This window comes from Echeneis naucrates, chromosome 3 (genome assembly GCF_900963305.1).
Source record: "Echeneis naucrates chromosome 3, fEcheNa1.1, whole genome shotgun sequence".
In the NCBI taxonomy this organism is placed as follows: Eukaryota; Metazoa; Chordata; class Actinopteri; order Carangiformes; family Echeneidae; genus Echeneis; species Echeneis naucrates.
This window is the reverse complement of record NC_042513.1, coordinates 13,039,367-13,059,679: the sequence shown is the minus strand read 5'-3', so window position 1 is coordinate 13,059,679 and position 20,313 is coordinate 13,039,367. Positions and strand designations below refer to the sequence as shown.

General features: G+C 39.9%; 1 protein-coding gene across 6 annotated transcripts in view; it reads right to left on the bottom strand.

Moving 5' to 3' along the window:
- lrp4 (low density lipoprotein receptor-related protein 4) overlaps positions 1-20,313 on the bottom strand; it is a 113,442-nt gene that overhangs the window by 43,254 nt on the left and 49,875 nt on the right. For all 6 annotated transcript variants that reach the window (XM_029497691.1, XM_029497692.1, XM_029497693.1 and 3 more), the window contains exon 2: positions 18,013-18,159. In XM_029497691.1, the coding sequence (XP_029353551.1) occupies positions 18,013-18,159 (147 nt within the window). The remainder of the gene's footprint in view (positions 1-18,012; positions 18,160-20,313) is intronic.

The following is a 20,313-nucleotide window of genomic DNA, read 5'->3' as shown; positions in this document are numbered from 1 at the left end:
CCACTGCATTCCTCTGAGGCTGGCACGCACGCACACAGACCTAACCTTAACTATGTGCTGTCTGCTGCATTTCAGGAATCCTTTTAAAAGGACTGAACTCTGCTGCACTGCTTTCCCTCCATCTGACTGCATTTCCCAACGTTCCCAGCTTTAAGAGACAAAGGAGGGTTTGTGTGATGAACATGCTTAAGATGTCATCCAAGTCAAGAGAAAGGTAAGAACCCTGAAGTGTAATTCCAGATCGTGTTAGATTACGCTGCTAATGATGTACAACGCACATTTCCTGCTTCCATTTCAATGGTTCTCTCATCAACAGTTGTTGTTCACAGAGGGTCCTGAAACTGGATGATACAGACGTTACATGTTTGGACAACTCACTTGGAAATTCATTTAAAACTTGCCTAAAACATTTCTACTCCTGCCACTATGTCCACAAACCAGAAAGTGCCACTTCCGGCTGAGGCCACAATCTAAAACACACAATCTCTGACTCATCTATCTAACACCATTCCTAAATACCACCCCTGCCCAGCCCAGACATTCACTATTCATCCTCCTAAGTGCTGCTGGATACATTTTTGCTCACACACATACTGGCCCTCACTGATGGGCTTTTATCATTGGAGCTAAAGAATTCCCACTTGGATTCCACAGCTCATTCCCACACACAAACGCACACAGTGTCTCACACACACAAACACACACACACACACACCTGCCATTCTCATCATCTTCTCCAGTATCTCTTGAGTCTCTCACTCTCCCACAAACAGTGAAGAGGTCAGTCACTGACCGTAGGAGCTGATTGATCAATTGATCAAATAGAATCAAATAACCCAAATGGATTTTGATAACTGAGCCAATGGAATTTTAGCAATCACAGAGACGATTGTGTTAGAAGCCTTTCTGTGTTGAGATTTGAAATTTACGGGCCACACAAGTACTCATGTCACAACAAACTGTTTCAGGGGACAAATCTGTACTTTGTTTTTTTTAAATGTTAAATGTTGCATATGCTTGCATGCAAATATGATGAAGCTTGTTAACCTTTTTAAAAATAGTATTTTGATGTAAAATCAGAAGTACCAAGACACAACTAAAGTACCCCAGTACAAGTCCCCATGGATGTATAAAAATGCCTCAATCTGTCTTGGGTGATCTTTTTCATAGTGATAGAAAGACTGAGGATCTTATCTTGAGAATTTCTTTGTTTTACCTGTTTGCATGTGTGTTGATGTGTGAGCACTCAAAGCCAAAGTGCTGTTCTGTGGGTTAAAGGTGCATATTTCCAAAGGTTGGTTCCACTGTACATTGGTTCACGTTTATTTTATTTATTTATTTTTTTATGTAGCCCAGCTACTTTAACACCGTTATATAGGCATGTAGACATACAGGATTAGTCCAAGATGAAAACAGACCAATGTACAGATCTCTGTGAGCAAAGGTTTTCAGTGGAGATAACAGCAATCCTTTGGTGCACCAACCTGCTCTGGAGCAAAGAAGAAAACCTTCATTTAAGTTGCTTGGATGAAATATTCTTTTTGGACAAGCAGACCCAAACTTTCGTCTGTCCTGCTATGAGATTGGTTGTGGATATCTTCAGTTAAATAATCTCAATCCAAACCTCTGAGTCTCCTTTGATTACAACCAGCACTACAGCTCTGGAAACTTCAGACACTCGGCCCCTTACACTTCCACTCACATCTTAGACTCAGATGTCTCTGTGATCAGATGGTCTTTCCCTCCGTAGAAATAAGATTTTCCTGCCATAACATCTTGCACATGGCCCCACCAGACACTTACACATAATAAAATATTATGAGATGAATTATTTCAGTCAGAGCGATATTGGATAAGCATAGCACACGGCCTAATTAATCTAATGTCTACTACGGAATGCAATACACAATTAAATAACAACAGGAAATAATAAGAATGATCAATTTTGTGTAATTACCGACAACAACAGAACTAAATTATATGCATGGCTGACTCGCTTATGCTGGCGTGTGTATGTGTATGGGTGTGTGTGTTTTATGTCTTTAGGAAGATGTGTGTGCAGCAGATTTAATGGCCTCCCCTTCACTGTGGATCAGCTGAGTCAAGTAGCCCTAATGGGACCAATATATCTGTCCGAATGCTGCTCATCACATCAGGTCAATGGATGGGAAGATGGACAGATAAGGGAGAGATCTACAGAGAGAGGACACTGACTGAAAAACAGATGTGGGCTCGAGAGAGCTTTGGAGGAGCCTGCAAGTCTAAAAAGAATGTTTCATGCACTGAGCTTTAATAAAGCAGTTCTCTTTCAGTCCAGATCAGGTCAGTTCGCCTACAAATTACTGTTGTCTCAACTGGAAACATTTGTTCACAGTGATGATGTGGAGATCGGTGCTATTTTTTATTTTGAATGCATGTTACAAATCAAGCAGCCGGCGTCATAAAGATAAGCCTAGCAGCACTAAAAGTCAAACTCGACACCGTTCGACAAAATGTGACTGTCTTAAGTGCAACTATATCCAAAAACAAAACCATATGCAAATACTAAACCACTGAGATAAAAAAAAAAGAAGCTTTGCATTGGAAACAAACAGCCATTTAAAATGAATGAGAGTCATTCAGAAAACAAATTCAGTGAACAGGGTTATCAAGCAAAGATGAATGGAAAACTAAAGGGAAGCTGCTACTCAAGGACAAAAACTCCTGAAAGGCGTGGTGCCAGATAAAGACGATGTTTGGCCCAGACTCACAGCTGACATTCTCTGCACAGACAACAGTTTGCCTGTTGCCAAGACAGAAGAGCATCTTGACTATAGCACAAAATACGAGGATATCACACAAATGTGGAACACTGTAGTGAGAGTACCATGAACTAGGATGTAAACATGCAAAAGAAATGTTATGAACAGGGAGTCACAAAGCTCTTTCAAGCATCGAACTATTCAGAGGTCATGGAAGATCCCTAAAACCTTAGCAACAAAGACCAATCGCATGAATTTAGACAAGTGACAAGTGAAGGTCCATGGGTTTCTGAGCTCCTCTTTAGAAGCCTCAGGTATTTAATTTGGTCATCACCATCTCAATTTTTACAAAACCCACAGAAACCATAGATGGGGGAGAAGGGGGAACTCAGGGGGAGTGAGGGGTGGATGCCTCCTGCTCTGTACTAGTGTCATTTTCACCGTGGCCATTCCCAGTTTTATGATCTATTTTCCTCTAAATGTTAAAGCATTGAAAATCAAAGATGATAATCATTTCAGTCTCGTATTGATAGTGACAACAAATCCACTTTGAAAGTTGCAGGAGAACAAGTAGCCAGGGAAGGCTATTGAGAACAAACTGACAGTAATCATTCTTTTTATTTTATTTATGTAAAGAGGAGTCTACTTTCGGAAACTTAATGATTTTAAGATGAAATAACTTGAAAGTGGCACTTTTATGATTTGTTTTTGTACCTTTTACAGTCACTTGGTGCAAACTGAGACCAAATTTGACATCTTTGGGAAGTCCAAAGATAATGGGGGAACAAATTTTTATATGATGGGTCATTGCACTGTGACTTTAGCTGAAAAGAAAAGCAAATCGTCTGCTTCCTTTGTAGTCCACATATGTGCTCCTATCTGCAGGGCCAAGGCATAGCATGCCAAGGAATCTGACTACTCGAGAGATCACCTCAAGGTCTCAGACTGAGTTTCAGCACTTCTTAAACTTGCACTTTTCCTTTAGCCGTCTCCTAAATCATGCTTTTTTCATTTTTTTTTTTTTATAATTTATCATTTCTAATTTTATATCCCCATGTTGTGTCATTTATGTGATGTATGATCTTTTAGTAAAACAAATGATAACAAATTTGCCATATTCATTCACCCACTCACTCATTCAAGAGTGAGCCAAAGCTGAGCTGACAGGCATCATTCTCCGCCCCAACTCTGATTTCTTTTTCTCTTCATCTTTCTACTTCTAACACTGCACCCACATTAATCTGGTTCTTGCATGTAGATTCTCTTCTAAAGCCTCAAACATACTCCTTGTCTAGATTCTCATCAATTCCTTATGTTTCCTTGGCATTTCAATTTTTCTGCATTTGTGGGCAACAAAGCCTTTTGAATGTGAAATAGAGTAGACAGGGTTTCTTCAAACAAGACAAGTGCGGGTAGGAAAAACAGCAAATGTCTGATAAAAGATCTTGATCAAAAATGTAGCACTGGGTTGAAGAAGTCTCATTTGGTTAAAGCAATCAGATGGAGTGTTGTGAAGCGGGTGTGTAGCAGGACATTGGTCATTGAGACCCATCATGAAATGGCAAGGGGATTCAGTGAAGGATATTTTAACCTTTTGTAAGGATTTAAAATGTATTCTTTTTTAATAAAATTTTGAAGTATCTCCCTTATCAAGCCCGCCCATGTCAAACTAATCCCCTCAGTCCCTCTCATCCATCTCTGTCTCTCCTTCCTTACTTGCTCTTCTTTTTCCTCTCATAGCCAATCCCAACAGAGGCGGCTTATCTGATTCTAGGCAGCTCTGGTCAGCCGCCAGCACATATTTCAGTCCGTCAGAGCGGATTGGGGCTGCCAGCAGAGTTTTTCTTGGCAGCGTGTCCTGGCGGTGGCCCGTGTGATGGGCTCCTGCCTTCCTCCTCCACCTCTACAGTGGACAGACCTCCTGCTTCGCACAGGCTGCAGCTCCTCCCTGCATTTGTAAACAAATCAAAAGCTCGCTCCTGAATTAGTTTTACAAGCCTTCTGAGGGAGATATCAATCTTATTTGTCTAATTGCAGAGCCTTTTTAGCATTAAGCACATCAAATGAGTAAAGATTGTTCGATACCTTTCACATGTGAACCAATGCCAGTAGCGGTACCAGTACCTGGTGTTCAGTTACCTGTACTTGACGATACTTAATTTCCGTTCTTTACTGTGAATCTGTCACAGTGATGTCTGATAATTGCTTTTCCAAAATAAAAGCAGGCTGGCCCTTTCGGGTGATGGCCATTCCTGCGCCACACTTACTGAGTCCCCAGTGGAGGAGAACACCCTCTCTGAAGCGAGGGTGAAGTTAAAAGTTTGGACACACTTTCCCATTCAGATGAATAGGAAGGTGTGTCCAACTTTTTTAGTGCACTTGGTGATGTGGATAGCTCAATGTCACAATTAATGCTTGCTAGCACACTTGCTTAAGCTCCCAAAACCATACAGTCATCTGCCTTTAAAAATACTTTCTTCATCACCAGAGACTTCCTCAAGTTTGATGGGTTCCACTGCCAGCTCTGCATTTTGCCTGACAAATATTGCATTGCGTCTCATCCACATCTATTTTACTTAAGTGTGCCACAGGTGGCATCGCTTTCGACTGGCCGTTTTCTTCTCCACGCTTCTCCATTCTTCCCATAGCAACTTTTTGTTATGGGTTAACAAAACCAAAGTTGTTGTTGTTGTTAGTTGTATGTTAGCTCCAGAATGACATGAATGAGAGAAATTTGGCACCGTTTGATTTGAGTTTAATTGGTCCTTGGTAGTATTGTCATAATTCAGTCAGTATGACTAAAAGTATCGGCCACGGTACCCAACTGTATTACATTACATTGCACTTAAGTGTCAAATGCTTTAGCTAAACGAACTGCAGGCGTGCATGAGTGTCTGTGAGCTTTACAATGACACCATCGTCAGGGGATGTTTCACTGTCACCATCAAGACAGCTTAAAGCTGAAAAACCTGCTTGTTGCTATGACGAATCTCTCCTGATTGCTGCTAACACTCAAATGCTTTTGATGACAACCCCCACATTTTCTTCTTAAGCAGCTGAATGACAGGGAACACTCTAATGCCATCTAATGATGACATTATAAGACTATAATGACTGTCACTGGCTGACTGAATTTATATCTTTCTTTAATCTTACCTTGATTGTCCTTTAGACACCCACCCACAGGAGGAGAATAATTTCTCTGCAGATTACACCTCAACCACTTCACTGTTTGGCGGCCAAGGATATGTCCCTTTTTTAGTGCAGATGGATATCTGTGACACCCTTCAGAGGTTTGGGCAGTTTGTTTATCTCCTGGACAGGTATCAGCCTGCTAACTTCATTTACCAGAAATATCTAAATATGCGAGTTGTGTCAGTAGATTATCATGACAGCAGGCGATGAGTGGCCATGTTGCTAATAGTTTAGCCTCCTGCTAACCATTGCCAAAGTTTCACAGCTGCAGCTGACTTGCTTGTGTTGTGTGATCCGTTTTCAAATTGAGCCTTTTTTTCCACGTCTGTCAACCCCAGTTTTCATTCAATGTTCTTTCTCGCAAAGGAAGACATCTGAAACATCTCCTGCAGGTCCTCCCAAGGCTATGAGTGAAAGGTTTGTCTTAGAGATAATGATGTGCTTTCCTTTCAAATTGTTGCTATGCAGAGGAAATTCCTCAACTTGAAGGTGTGTTTGGGGCGTGATTGGAGTTGCTGAAGATCCAAATCAGCAGACTGGGGAGGCATTATTATTAAATTATTCAATAATCTGTCCAGCAGCTGACATTATACCTTGGTCTGGATCAAAGCAACCACCCTCTAACCACCTGCAGGACAAAAAACTGTGTGTTGGCACAGCTTTGATTTTTAGTAATAGGACAGTTTGAGAAGATTCCAGGCAGGTAATGATCGCACGCGCACACACACACACACCTAAAATCTGGCAGACAAAACTGATTCAACCAGATCTAAAGGCAGGTGTGGTTGTCTGTGTGGTTGTTTACGGTATTAGATGAATACATTTCACAATGTGAACACACGTATTCTCATAGTGAGTGACATGCAGAAGTCAGCAAATGCCCCAGAAATTCACTGATTCACAACAAAGCTGAGACGATTGCACACAAAGGATACAACGAACAAGCAATTATTTAATTCCCAACCAAAGTCAGTTTGTTTATTCATCATTATTTAGAATTAGAACTAGAATTAGAACTGGAAATACTAAAAACCTTTCTTTGGATATTTTTGCCCTTTCACTGCAACTAAGAAATTACAAATTATTATTTCCAACTAACCAATGAATTTAGCCTACAAAATGTCAAACCCAACACAAAGTGGAAAGACAGAACAATGATGGAAAAAAAGCATGAGAGAACTGTGTAATTAGTTGAACTAGTTGAATTTTTTCATTGCAGTGATATGAAAAAGCAAACACAAAGGACCAAGTAATCTCTAAAGCAATCAGCAAGCGATTAATTCTTCGAAGGAGTAATAAATGTGGAGTATTTTATCTCCATGTGAGCTAACACTTCACATAAATTACAGATCCAGATTTAGTCTTTGTCCCCTGTAATTTTGCACAAACCCAAAATGCTCCCAGCCTGAAGGAAGTGTTTTTAGACAGCAACACTCTTTCTTTGATCAGTTAAACAACTGGTACTGAAAAAGACATTGACATACCATTCAGTAACTCATCCCTGTTTAGTGCCAAAGGCTCCTAAGACATTAGATTCTTTACATTTAAGAAGAGCTGAAGCCTGAAGGTGCAGCAGTGCCAGATGAAGTTGTTAGGTGAGCACTACATGAAGACATCCTCCACTCAGTTCTGTGAGAGGGTGCATATACATTGAAACTCAGACCCCATGAATTCAAAGATGGGCTCACTTCAGCTTCAGCTTTTCATCTATTTTTCAAAAACACAGTGATGTCAGAAGTATCTATGAAAAAAGTGCATTGAAGACAAAGTAACAACTCATTATTATTATTATGATTATTATTATCGATGAGTCAGAACAGTGAAACATTTGAAACATCTGAAGGCAGGTGATAGGTGGGCATGTTGCTAAAAGTTAAGCCTGTTGCTATGTGAACTGAATCTAAATGATCTAAAAATCTCTAATTTGTTATTTGCTCACTGATATCAGTTCTAACCGAAGCAGGCCAATGCTTAGCTATCATTACCTTTTTATCCTATACATTCACATCTTTTACTTTTTACTTTTTTTAAGAGAAAAAAATCTGCTATTGACTGTTTCTAGTTCTAGATAGTTTTTTTTTTTTTTTTGTCTTAGTCTGATTTTTGAATAAATGAATCCAAGCTTAAAACTGACCCAAGGTTGAATCTGACTTTTGATCATTGTGGAATAATACAATAAATGGTAAACAAAACATAAAGGCCACTTTACAACTTGTACTATGTGTCCCTCTGATACACAGTACGTTTAAAACCTACTCAAACAAGCTTATATTTACAAAGAAGGCGAAACCAGGAACCAGATCAAGAAGCTCTTTGTTTCTCCTCTGATTTCTGTCCCTCTGTCCTCCCTCAATCAGACTCTAATCATCTCCTTTGCGTGAACTAGTGAGCGCACCTTGTTTACTGAGCACCGAGTAAATATTTAGGATGGAGCTGGAGAGGGGCAAGGAGGCAAGCAGGGGATGAAGAAAGTGAAGGGGAGGACTATGTTAAAGTGTCCAGAACAAGTATAGTGAAAGACTGAGACAAGACAAGGAAGAAAGACTCGGGGGCGGATGGAAAAACCAGAGTCGAGGAAGAAATTCAGCCTCACAGTGAGAAATAAATGAGGAAGTGTTGGGTAAAAAGAAAGGTGAGCGGGGGTTTGCAGGCTTCCTATGGTTAGAGGGCAGAGGGAAAAGGATGCAGCACCAGAGGGAGGAAGAGATGAGGGGAGGGCGAGAGAAAACGACACATAGAGAAGGAGGGAATGGGGTCCTAATCTTCTCCACTTCTGCTTTTAGATCAGCAGAACTCCTGCAGTCAGAGCAGCTTCTGATTGGCTGAGAGTGCAGTGGGCTGTGGATTAAAGGACTGAGGGGATCTTTCTTTGGCCTTGTATCCATGCACTTGTGAGAATCAGCATGGGTTCTGAATATTTGAACCAAGCACACTGTGGTCATTCCTGACTTGTTTTGTCCAGTGTGGCAAGACGAGGGTCAACACTAACTTCATCTATCTATTTACTGAAGATTCAGGTCATTCTCTTTCAGAAGGAATTTGATAATAACTCAAGATCAAATCTACCATAAAAACCAAACATACCTTATCATCGTGAGAGTCAGGGCCACTAACCAGCAAGAAAATGATCTGAGTTATCAAAATAACCAAAGCAGCTCAAAGTTATTATGGCATTCCATATGAAATCCAGATTTTACAATTAATACTGTAATGAATTCAATAGATGGACATTCAGTAAACTGCTGCACAACACTGAAATACTGACTTAAAGCTTTTGTGATCTCCACATCAGATGATGAGGACACACTGTTTATAGTGATACAGGTCTCTGGTGCTCAATTAAATTGTGAAAACACTGTTGCTAGGCAACTAACAACAAAACCAGACTTTTTATTTTCAGAAATGGTGAATTATAGCTGCATTTCAACATGATGTGCTGGAACAACAAGCAAGGACACAACAAAAATGCATCTTCCACTGACTTCACGGTTAATATCATAATGCAGTGGAAGGTCTTCACAAGTCACTGTAACAGATACAGTACGCCAGTGTGTATTCAGTCAGTGTGTGTAGTTGAGTATACATTACACACACATTTCTCAGAACTCACAGGCTTGTGTGAACCAGTGACAGAGGAAGTCAAACCTCATGCAGCGCATTCAATCGCTCACAGGAGACATTTTCCTCTTGCATTTCATCTCACATCCAGTTGCCAACTGATAGACACACACAGACACACACTCTTCACATCCATCTCTTCAGCCCATCACTGGCCCAAAGTATTTACTCTTTCACAACCACAGCAGGGCTCCAGAGGTGTCTCTCCAAGTGTATGTGTGCATGTGCTCACATCCTCCATACTTCAATGGAAATGAAATACAGAGGAAAGGAATATGTTTAAGGATGATCTACTGTTAAAAAAAACAAGGAGGGAGATGGGAGGGGACAAATGATCAAATAAAAGAAGATGTCAAAGTCTACCAAGGTTATCCCATCTTATCTGCTGTGGTTACTGTTGTCATGACCACTCACTATCAGTGTGCGATAATAAATTAGATTGTCTTGAACCCGGAGGAGAGATCGGGAAAGCAGAGAGATAGCTGAGATATGAAAAAGCACACATAAGTCAGATGCAATCGGACTGTTCTCCAGAATTCAGGATGCCTAATTCAGAGGAAAACACTTCTCTGGACGCTTTGTGGATAAACTAGCAGCATATAACACTCTTTTTTTGCTGAATTAGATGGGAGAAGAGTCAAAGACAGTTTAAGCACAAAATAAAAAAATATGTATTTTACTAAAAGTTAAGTCTGGTAAACTGATTTGCCACACAGTTGGAGCACAAGCAAAGACGCTAGCGTGGGAAATGTTTTTCTAATTTTGAGAATGACAGCCAAAGCTACAGAAATAACATCCAGCTTATAAAATGAAAACATGATTTCCTTTTCCTTTTTCTAAAGTTCTTAAGGCCTTTTAATAACACTTGGAACCGAATTCAGTAGAACCACAAGCCCATGTAAAAGACTAATAAAACACAATTTGAATTACAAGACTGTGAATCAGCTGAGAATAAAAGACCTCATTAGAAAAATAAAAGTTCAAGTATGACAATACTTTAACTGAGGACACCGCAAGTCCTGATTCAGGTCTTTCAGGCACTTGGTTCTCGGGTGTTTTTTCATTTGTATGTTTCTACTGAAAGGAGCCATTTCTGTTTAGCTGTTTATCAGTCAAAAAAAAAAAAAAACATTGCAAGTTTAGCACCAAACTTAATTTTCTTCCTTCCAAATAGCTTCCCCCCCCCCCCCCTCTCTCTCTACTAATATTTGGATGCTACCCTCCTAGCCAGGATCCATCCAAACTGTCTCCTCACTTTCCGATACCGAGTCATCAGAGTATCTGGTCTGCACTGAAGACATAGTTGCTGTCTGTAAATGCAGCCTTTACCTCAGCTCTCAGTGGGACTCGTGAATAAACAGCGATATAGGGGAGCTATTTGTAAATGGCTCAATTATATTTGCTCCAAGGCCTGATCTGAAGTCTTTTTACACACACTGTATAACAAAACCACACCATGCTCACTGAAACGGGCTTCCTTGTCCAGTATGAATGTGAATTTTGTCTCAACCAAATAAATGGATTTAAATTTCAAGCTGCAGCAAATTCGTCATACTTTTTGGCATTACAGTCATTTTTCAAATAAAAGTTCCAGCTCTGATGTCTGGATTTGCTGTTTTTCCATGCCTCTTACTATATTGGATTAAAATAACACGGTTTTGGATGTTTGACAGTTAGATTTTCTAAAACTAACTATTCTCTGATGTGAAAAATTATCACATAAATTACAAATAGAAGGACTTGATGTGTAAATAGGATTGTGATGAATAGCACCTTCTTAGAAAAACATTGTTCCACCCCAGACAAGTCCACATTTCATAAACCAAACTTATTTGCAAAATAATAATTTCCTTAAAATAAGAATGACAAATTTTGACAAATTTTGAGACTGATCACAATAGAGCCCTGGAAAGGAGAGATATCCAGTCATGAGGGAGTGAGGGGGGGGGCAGTTAAAAGGAGAGCAGCAGTGAGACGTTTAGCCAAACACACTGACCACTACATGAAGCAGACATCATTCTTCACGACTTTCTCTGTCCTTGTGCCTGCTCATTCAATTTCTAGTTCAGCCTTCCTCCTCTTAGTGCACAGCCTTCAACACAATGAGCACTTGCAGTTATTTCCATAGGAACCGGATTCAGAGAGGCAGACTCTTCCTCCTCTTTATGAGGATTTATGGATGTGGAACTAGCTGCCAAGAACATAAACACATACTCCTCTAATGTTACTGTGCTCCATGTTAGAGTCTTTCTCAGCTCATACATTTGGCTTGCAATCAAATATGGTAAAGTGTGCTCTGATCATGTGCAATCTGGAGCTATATGTGTGCCCACTGAACTCAGACAGCTGTATCAATAAAAAAAAAAAAAGAAAAGGGGGTGGTGGGGTGTGCATGTTATTAATTTGGTGAAACGTCTGTGAGTTATGCCTTCATTAAATTTCATCAAGACTAATTAGTACCCTGCCCTTCAGATGTATGGCCCTGCAATATGATTTTCCTGCTCTTCAGCTGGTGAGTTGTGAAAACTGAAATTTACATGCTTGGACCCACTTCAATTAGAGACTTCAAAATTTTCTTTAATGAAAGACAATCGTTGTTTTGTTTTTTTTATTTTTGTGTTGACATTTTGTGACCAAGCCTTAATTTCCCATCATGCCAAATCTTCCTGGCTCAATTCAATTTGTGTAGAGGTCATGGTGCATGGTTGGAAAATTACATGCCAACCACACGGCTGAATGAATGAGGCTGAGTATGAGATGAAAGACATATTTGCGCAGCATCTCCAGCAATGTGAGTGTTTGTATTTGGCCCACGTGGTAGAGGTGAAATCAGCCTGGAGGCAAACTCTCGATTTACCAGTTGCTCACCTCTCGTTGTTCACACTTGCAGCCAAAATGAGTTTCATTCGCTGACTGTCCTGACTTTCTGAAGCTGCTTAAACACAAGGCTTGGACAACCACCAGTTATTGTCAATGTATTCATGCCAAGTATGAATTATTTCAATTTCAATTTCGATTTCAATGAAAAAAATGTGTTTTGACTGCAAATGTATAATCCTGACAGAAGAGTCTAAAGTCACTTTTCAACCACAGGAACCAGGAACCTTTGGAGGGCCCATGTGTGTTCCAACAGGTTGTAACCAGGGTAAAAAAAAAAAGAAGTTCCTGGGTAGTTGATTTACCCCCAAAATAGTCCCCACTCGGCAGGGAAGTACTTTTCAATGTCCTGGGAACTTTGTGTGTGTACACTGTAGCCCTTCAGTGTACAACATTTCTGATTGGTCATGTAACCCCAATGTTTTCTTTCACCCTCTGTGTATAATCTGTACGACTACAACAGAGTTTCAGAGTCAATTTATAAAAAAAATACATTTTTGGACTTCTAAGAAAAAAGTTGTAATTTTACCAGAGTAAAATCTTAATAATGCCAAGCTCTTACGAGATATAGGATATTATATTAGTGTACCCAGCAGCAGCTTCCCTAGCCACCATCCGCAGTGGCAAGCCACCACACAGCCAAGTCTGCATATAACTTTTAAAGTCCTGATACTCATGATACGGTGAAGTTAATCGCACATTACATTAGTTACATTGATTAGGTTTCCATACATCATCTGCCTGTTTAGCATAATCTCCATAGGACTTCAAGCCAGGCAGAAAATGGCCAATTGAACCTTTCAGTTGCTGCAAGAAAAGTACCAGGAACTAAAAGTTATATTAAAAAAAGTTTTAATGTAAAATATAGCATACATTATCACCAAGAGCAGCAGCCCTCCTGAGCTACCACTGCAATGTTTCACAGGCAAAACTCCCAATTAAAAACAAGCCAACAAACAAAATAACAACAACAACCAGTTGATAGCTTGATTGTTGAAATTAGATAGTTTAAAAAAATAAATAAATAAATCAGCTGCTTTGGAGTGTTTGGCCATCTGAGAGTCCTTCAAACTCTGCCACTGAAATAGCCCTTCCTGGATCAATATTCATACTTCAACAGCATCTGAAGCAACCAACAACCGCCACAGCCATGTTTCAGCAATGTGAGGCTTGGGTACTCTGAGTCACTGCTCTTTCATTCTGAATACAACCTGTGGCATCATATTAGTCTGCTGGGTGGTTCCCTCTGGAAACGTCTACCTCTAAGGCAATATGGTGGGCTCCAGCAGAAGGATAGTGGCTTCAAACAGGTATTTTGAGTCGAGGTGGAACAATTTTCTTTATCCCTTTTGCCAAGTTTATTCTGCTAGTTATTCCAAACATCCCTAAACAATGAAATCAATCTACTCTTCAGCTAACCATTGACTCCATAAGGTATAATTGATGAAAATTACGTAAACTTGGTGTAAATGAAAGAAGTACACAGCACAAGAAAGGTTCAAGAGCCTACTGAATGATTTTCATACTTCTAGGACTGAATGGAAATCAACTGCTGTGAGACACTGTAGGGACAACATACCTAGAAATGTAAATATGCAACACATTAATTTAAAAATGCTGAACTTTGCTAACACTTTTAGCTTTAAATGTGTTTTAAAGGGACAGATTTATGATTACCTGGCCAATATATATAATATATATATATATATATATAATATATATAATATATATATATCCACACCCGCCCCAACCCTCTTCAAGTGTGGTCCATCATGAACTGACTGATGTTACATGTGAGGTGAAGAGTAGAACCCACGGCTGTCACTAAGTCCTTCAGGGTAAAAGAGAGTTTACACACACACACAATGCGCGCGCACACACACACACACACAATGCGCGCGCACACACACACACACACACACACACACACACACACACACACACACACACAGACTCCAAGCATGCTGGCCTCAGTTCCTTCATCAACCTTTCTCTACTCCCTTGTTGGTCTCTGGGCAGCTATGAAACTTTATCTAGGAGAACACTAGCGAGCGGGCACACACGCACACACGCACACACATAAGTACACTGACTAGAGCAGCCACATCTGCACTACACATTTACACATGATTCCCATCGTAATTAGATCAGAAGTTTACAAGGATAGCTTCCTAGGCACATTTGGCCATTTTCCCTCAGCTCCCATACTTCATCACACGCAGACACACAAACACACACATACTAACAGTGGGGTTGATTCATGAAAATTGTGGTCTCTTGAGCAATTGGCACAAGTGATTAAGTTCAAAGAAAGTCTGGATGCCACCCTGCTCCAATTCAGCTGAGCAAACACATACACACATACACACACACGTCTGCTGAATTGTGAAAACAGATCTCTCTCTCACCGTGATATGAAGCTGCACAACCATAAATTCAATTCTTCGCTGCGTTTAGAAAATGTCGTTAAAAACCATTAAACCTCGCTCCTTGGTTTTACAATCTGACTCTCTTAATTCAATCAGTGTAATAGAAGCTGAGTCATGTGGGCCTCGAGTCTCCTCAGTCAAAACACAAACACACTCACACACACACACACACACACACACACACACACACACACACACAGAGAGAGAACTCTGCCTTTCAGTCTGCACACAAAAAATTACATTTGATTAAAAAAAAAAAAAAAAAAAGTAAAAATACATGACACCAATATAGTTCTTTACCCAAGGACATAGATCATTCACTTAGCCAGAAACTGTTAAAATCAACAACTGGACGATACTTTTCAAATCAAAATAACAGGTAACTGGAGATATATTTATATTTTTATAGTTTTTGAGCTGTACCACCTTTGTCTGGAGGATTTCCCTCTTAGCTGATCCTTGTAGCTGTACAGGGAAGGATTTTCATATAATTTCAAGCATGATTAAATTACTATGATTTATTTATTTATTTTTTTTTTGGCTGATTTAAATAAATCTAACTGTATCTGATAGGATGTGTTCAATGAGGACTTGACCTCTTAACAGCTGAAAATTCTAATTTTCTTTCATAAATTGCTTCACTTTTAATATTTCCAGATGCTTGATGAGGTCGAGGTCCAAATATCTTTTAGCCCCTGATACAGCGGCATCATTGCTTTTGCCAAACCTTAAAGATTTTCAATTCAAAGTGACATACAGATTTATATCCTGTCCTTCAACAGGCAACAGCAGGCAACAGCCTTTGATGAAGTATCAAAATGGAGTAGCAGTGGCTTAGTAAAGTTTCGATTAAAATGTTCCATCACGAGTAGAGAGATTCAGAGACACATAATCATTTTCTTTAGTTGTTCCAAACTGAAAAATCCAAACTCAAGACCCAACAAATTGTGCAAAGCTTTGCCAACTGTAGAACTAAATAAAGGAATGAATCCGGGCATTCCTGCCAAAATGGAAAATGTTTGGATGAGCTGTGATAGAAGCAAGGCATCACATTTCAGTGGCAATAAATGGACAAGTATTATAATGGCTGCTGTGGCGACATGAATCTTTGTACTATGAGCTCTGTGATCACGAGATGGATTGGAGCAAGTCCAAAAGGACAAGGGAGAGGTTGGAGCTGAGGATCGATTGTAGATTACAATTACGATAGTCCGGCTAGATGCTCTGATATCTGTCAGCTGCTTCCATGTGTCTCCTTAAAAAAGTGACATCCAACAGATCAATATGTAGCGATGAGACTCACTGAACATTCAGCTGGCTGGAGATCAATAACACTTAGCATCCCCTAAACCCAACCCCTAACAAGCTTAATGTGACAGAGGAAGACTGATGGGGAAAGAACATCAACACACAAGTCACAAAAAGGCTTAGGGCATGTCAAACAAAAGGGCATCCGCTCATCTGCTCCATGAATGAGCAGGGGAAAAAAAAAAAAAAAAAAAAAAAGGAAAAAGCCGACTCTCACATCGACAATTCGCGTCCATATCCAGGAGTGTAAAATAGAGATTGTGGAGCTCTCCTCTACTTGACAAACTGACATGCTCTGCAGGAAAATACTCCTGTCTGGCTCCGCTGCCAAGACTTCCTTCCAGCCTAACACTGTCTGGTGCCAAAAGTCCCTCAAGCATTTTTCTGCACGGGGCACACACCACGCAGAGCGCTTCACTCCGTTTCTGCATCAGAAATACTACCCCACCTAGACCAGTGACCCATTCACTGTTCGCTGGGTGATGATGGGATCCATATGGGCCCAATTATTTTTTTTTTCCCTTTCTTACTATTCTGGATTATTTGTACAGGGAAAACTCTGCCTGAGCACACTTGTACCTTTATAGAAAGTCAGAAGTCATGCAGTTGCACAAATTTGCAGCAGTGAGCTGCCAAGTCCAGACAAAGTCTTTGTTGGGTGCAGGGAGTTAAATGCCTTGCTCAAGAGGACTATGATAATATTCAGCTGAAAATTGCTGATTTACAGCTACATGTGTCAAGCTGGGACAACCACCACTGCTTTAAATTACGGAAAATACCTTAAATCAAAATTACAATTATGTACTTGTGTAAATATCTGTATTACAATGTTAAAACAAAGACAAATAAAAAGCTAGTTATTACAATGTTATTACTATTGTTGTACTGACAAAGGTGTTGGTGAGAAGTAAAATTTGTCAAGTTCTGAATGTTGTGAATTTGTGATGACTTGCTCATATTCTCATATTCTACACTTTTCCTCCATTTTCATTTGGGGTGTTGATGTCCATAAGAGGCATTTGAAGTTAAGGAAACAAAAATCATCTAAGTGTAGTTTTGCATCTCCTCTCTCAAGCCTCTCTCTGCATTTCTAGCAAAATCAGGATGCTGAGCCAATCAGAACAAAGACTCTGAGCCTTGATTCTGACTAGTTCACAGTTTCAGAGTAATATATAGCAGATTTCAGGAAAAAACCGAAATCCTCAAAGTTGGATGGTGGTTGTTGAACTTGGGGCATGGCTGAGGACGGTGACTGCTTTGTTGGGACAGAAGTCCTGAAAGCTGGTTTTTAGGCTCAGTTTCTGAATACATTTGTGAACATTTCTCTGTGGACTGTAAATTTGTAATGCTTTCACAGTATTAACATACAACATAGACCTGTTTTATATTCTTAAAACATTGTCATCGGACTTTATCCAATTCAACCTTTTCAAGCAATATTATTTAGACAAAAATCTTGTACAGCTGCTTGTACATCTCCATTATTTAGTATTTGAGATGTTTCTCTGGCTCGATTTAATTGACATCTTTGATGTCAGACAAACTTTTTTTCTTACAATCCTTTAGAAATGCAGAGCCCTCTTTGTCTGCGTGATCAGCTGAACAGAATTTTCAAATTGGCAGGTGAGATATGCATCAATTAAACAAATAAAAAGGCATGCACAGAACACTAACCAACTTGACAACCACAACGATTTCTAATAATTACAATTACTATTTAAATGATAAAATCTAACTCTTAAGTCCCATTATCTGATTTTAACCTGTTGTGTTCACGTCAGAACAACAGTAACATAAGACAGAGTAGGGGTGGCAAAAACAGAATAAGAGGATTGTAAACTCACTGCATCCGTCCTCGTCACTGTGGTCCCCACAGTCGTTGTCTCCGTCACACTGCCACTGGGCTGGGATGCAGGTACACTCCCCAAACGCACTGACCGCACACGTGAAGTGATTCTTCCCACAGGAACACTCAGCACTGCTACTGATGCCTGCAAAAAGAGGGAGAGACGTCAGAGGTGATAACACGCAGTGGGACACAGACTTGTTACTGGAATTCCAATAAGCAAAAACAGACTCCACCAGTCACACATGCAGTGGATTCTGGGTGTGGAGGCACTGAATGTACAGGGTTGGCTCATCTCAGCTGAAAAACCACAACCTGCCTCTGATCCCTGACCCAGACAGAGTGAAGAGAGGAGGCTGCAGGAGTCAGACAGGGAGGATATTTACTGTAACATACAGCACGCCTGATGATTAAAACACTGACTACTGCCCATGCGACTTCTTGCATTGATTTTTTTTAAATATGATATATTCACCCTGCCTCAACAGCAACCAACCTATTTATCACACTTCAGTGTGATTCTCTGTTTGATTTATGCTGCAGCTGAAAACGTCAGTGAGCGAGGACTCCCCAGATACATCCTGGTTTGAGCTCTTTCAATTGCTGCATAAATGATTGTTGTTGTCCCAACAGGAGCATCTCAGGACCTTTGCACCGGTTAGAAACTTGATCTGACAAACATGGCAACAGACAACAGAGATTGTTGTAAATGTGCTCATGTTTACAGTTCTATCTCAATGAATTACCTTCATGGAGCTTTTGGAAAACATTTGGAAATATCTAAATTAAGACTAAAGCCCAACGTGACAAGTGCAAAGCTCAATTTCTCACAGGTGTGATTTAAGCTAGGTTGCTCACTGCTGTCTATCAAAGCTTTGTAGTGGTGTTTCTAGATATCTATGAAATATTACAGTGGTAACAAAATGACAGTTCAGCCGGAATATCGGGCTGCTTGTATCCATGTGCTGCTGTCTTTGTTTAAAGGAGGCTCAGTATGTTAGCAACCATCTGCCACGCAGCTTCTGTCACCACTCCAGCGAGCTGTGTACTGTAAACTACAGGCTAATACACTCCATACAGCCCCTCACTGTGTCACCATGTAGAAAGGAGACTTCACACACCATCTGGCCTGTGGCCACACTGAAATGTATGGGATTAATATGGGTTCCTCTGGATATTTTTTGGCATTGGAGGAGAGGGATTTACAAGTTCAATTTTAGTGTGAATTGTTTTCCACTGTGAGAGGATGAATATGAAAATGTTGTATGAATATATACAAGGAGTACACTAATATAAATTAAATAAATATTATCTGTGCTCATATGCATATGTGACAGTGTGCTGGGTTTTTTATAGCTGGACCAGCCAGATTAGGACCACATATTTTAAGACCAAGACCTTTGGCTGCTGGCTGATATGAGAATATTGTTGGGCTGTACAGTACAACTCTAAGCTTTGTCAGTCATCATGCAAATAAAGAGGCTTGTGAACTTAAAACTGATAATTTGGTTAATTTTTCTCATTGTTTGGGAGCAATACCTGTCATTCCAAATAATAGACAGTTATCACATACAAAGTTAAAACTGGCCATGCTATTTTTATTACTATTACTGCTCTAAGCAATGTTTTAAGATAAAAACTAAGAACAAATACTAGCAAAATGCATTGTGCACAGAGTCCCTCTCTCACTCAGCACACTGTATCCTGTGGTTATCTGGATGACCATCCATTTTCTCACTCACGAGGCCAATCGTCATATTCATTGTTGGTTTGTTACAGTATCTATTTGAGACCCTGTGGTTAACTATCAATGTCGCAGCACATGTGTAACTTCTAAAAAAGACTCATTTTACTTCTCTCCTTCGAGGCTATAAAAGTGAAATTATCCTGTTAATCACAAAAAGGGGACTCTACAGTAGCACAGATAAATCTAGCAGCAGGAGCTTTAGTCAAAGTGCAGATTATGAATCATCAAACTCCTTCAGTCTCTCTGTACTTCATTTGAACTTCTTTTTCAATTTACGAGAAAGTAAATTACATTAACAAGAAATGTGTAGCCATTTTTTTTTTTTTTTTTTTTTTTTTTTTTTGGAACCCAGCGCGGTGAAGATAGCCCCTTGTGATGTGGTCCCGTCTTGCTGACACCGAATGCAGGATCCCAAAATACATTGTCAAACACACACAAATAAACTGCATCTATACATTCATTACGCTTTGGTTTCCTACCACAGCATTGAAAAACATGGAGTCACCACACCTTCAGACAGATGACAGCACATCACACTCAGCAGAGGAAATA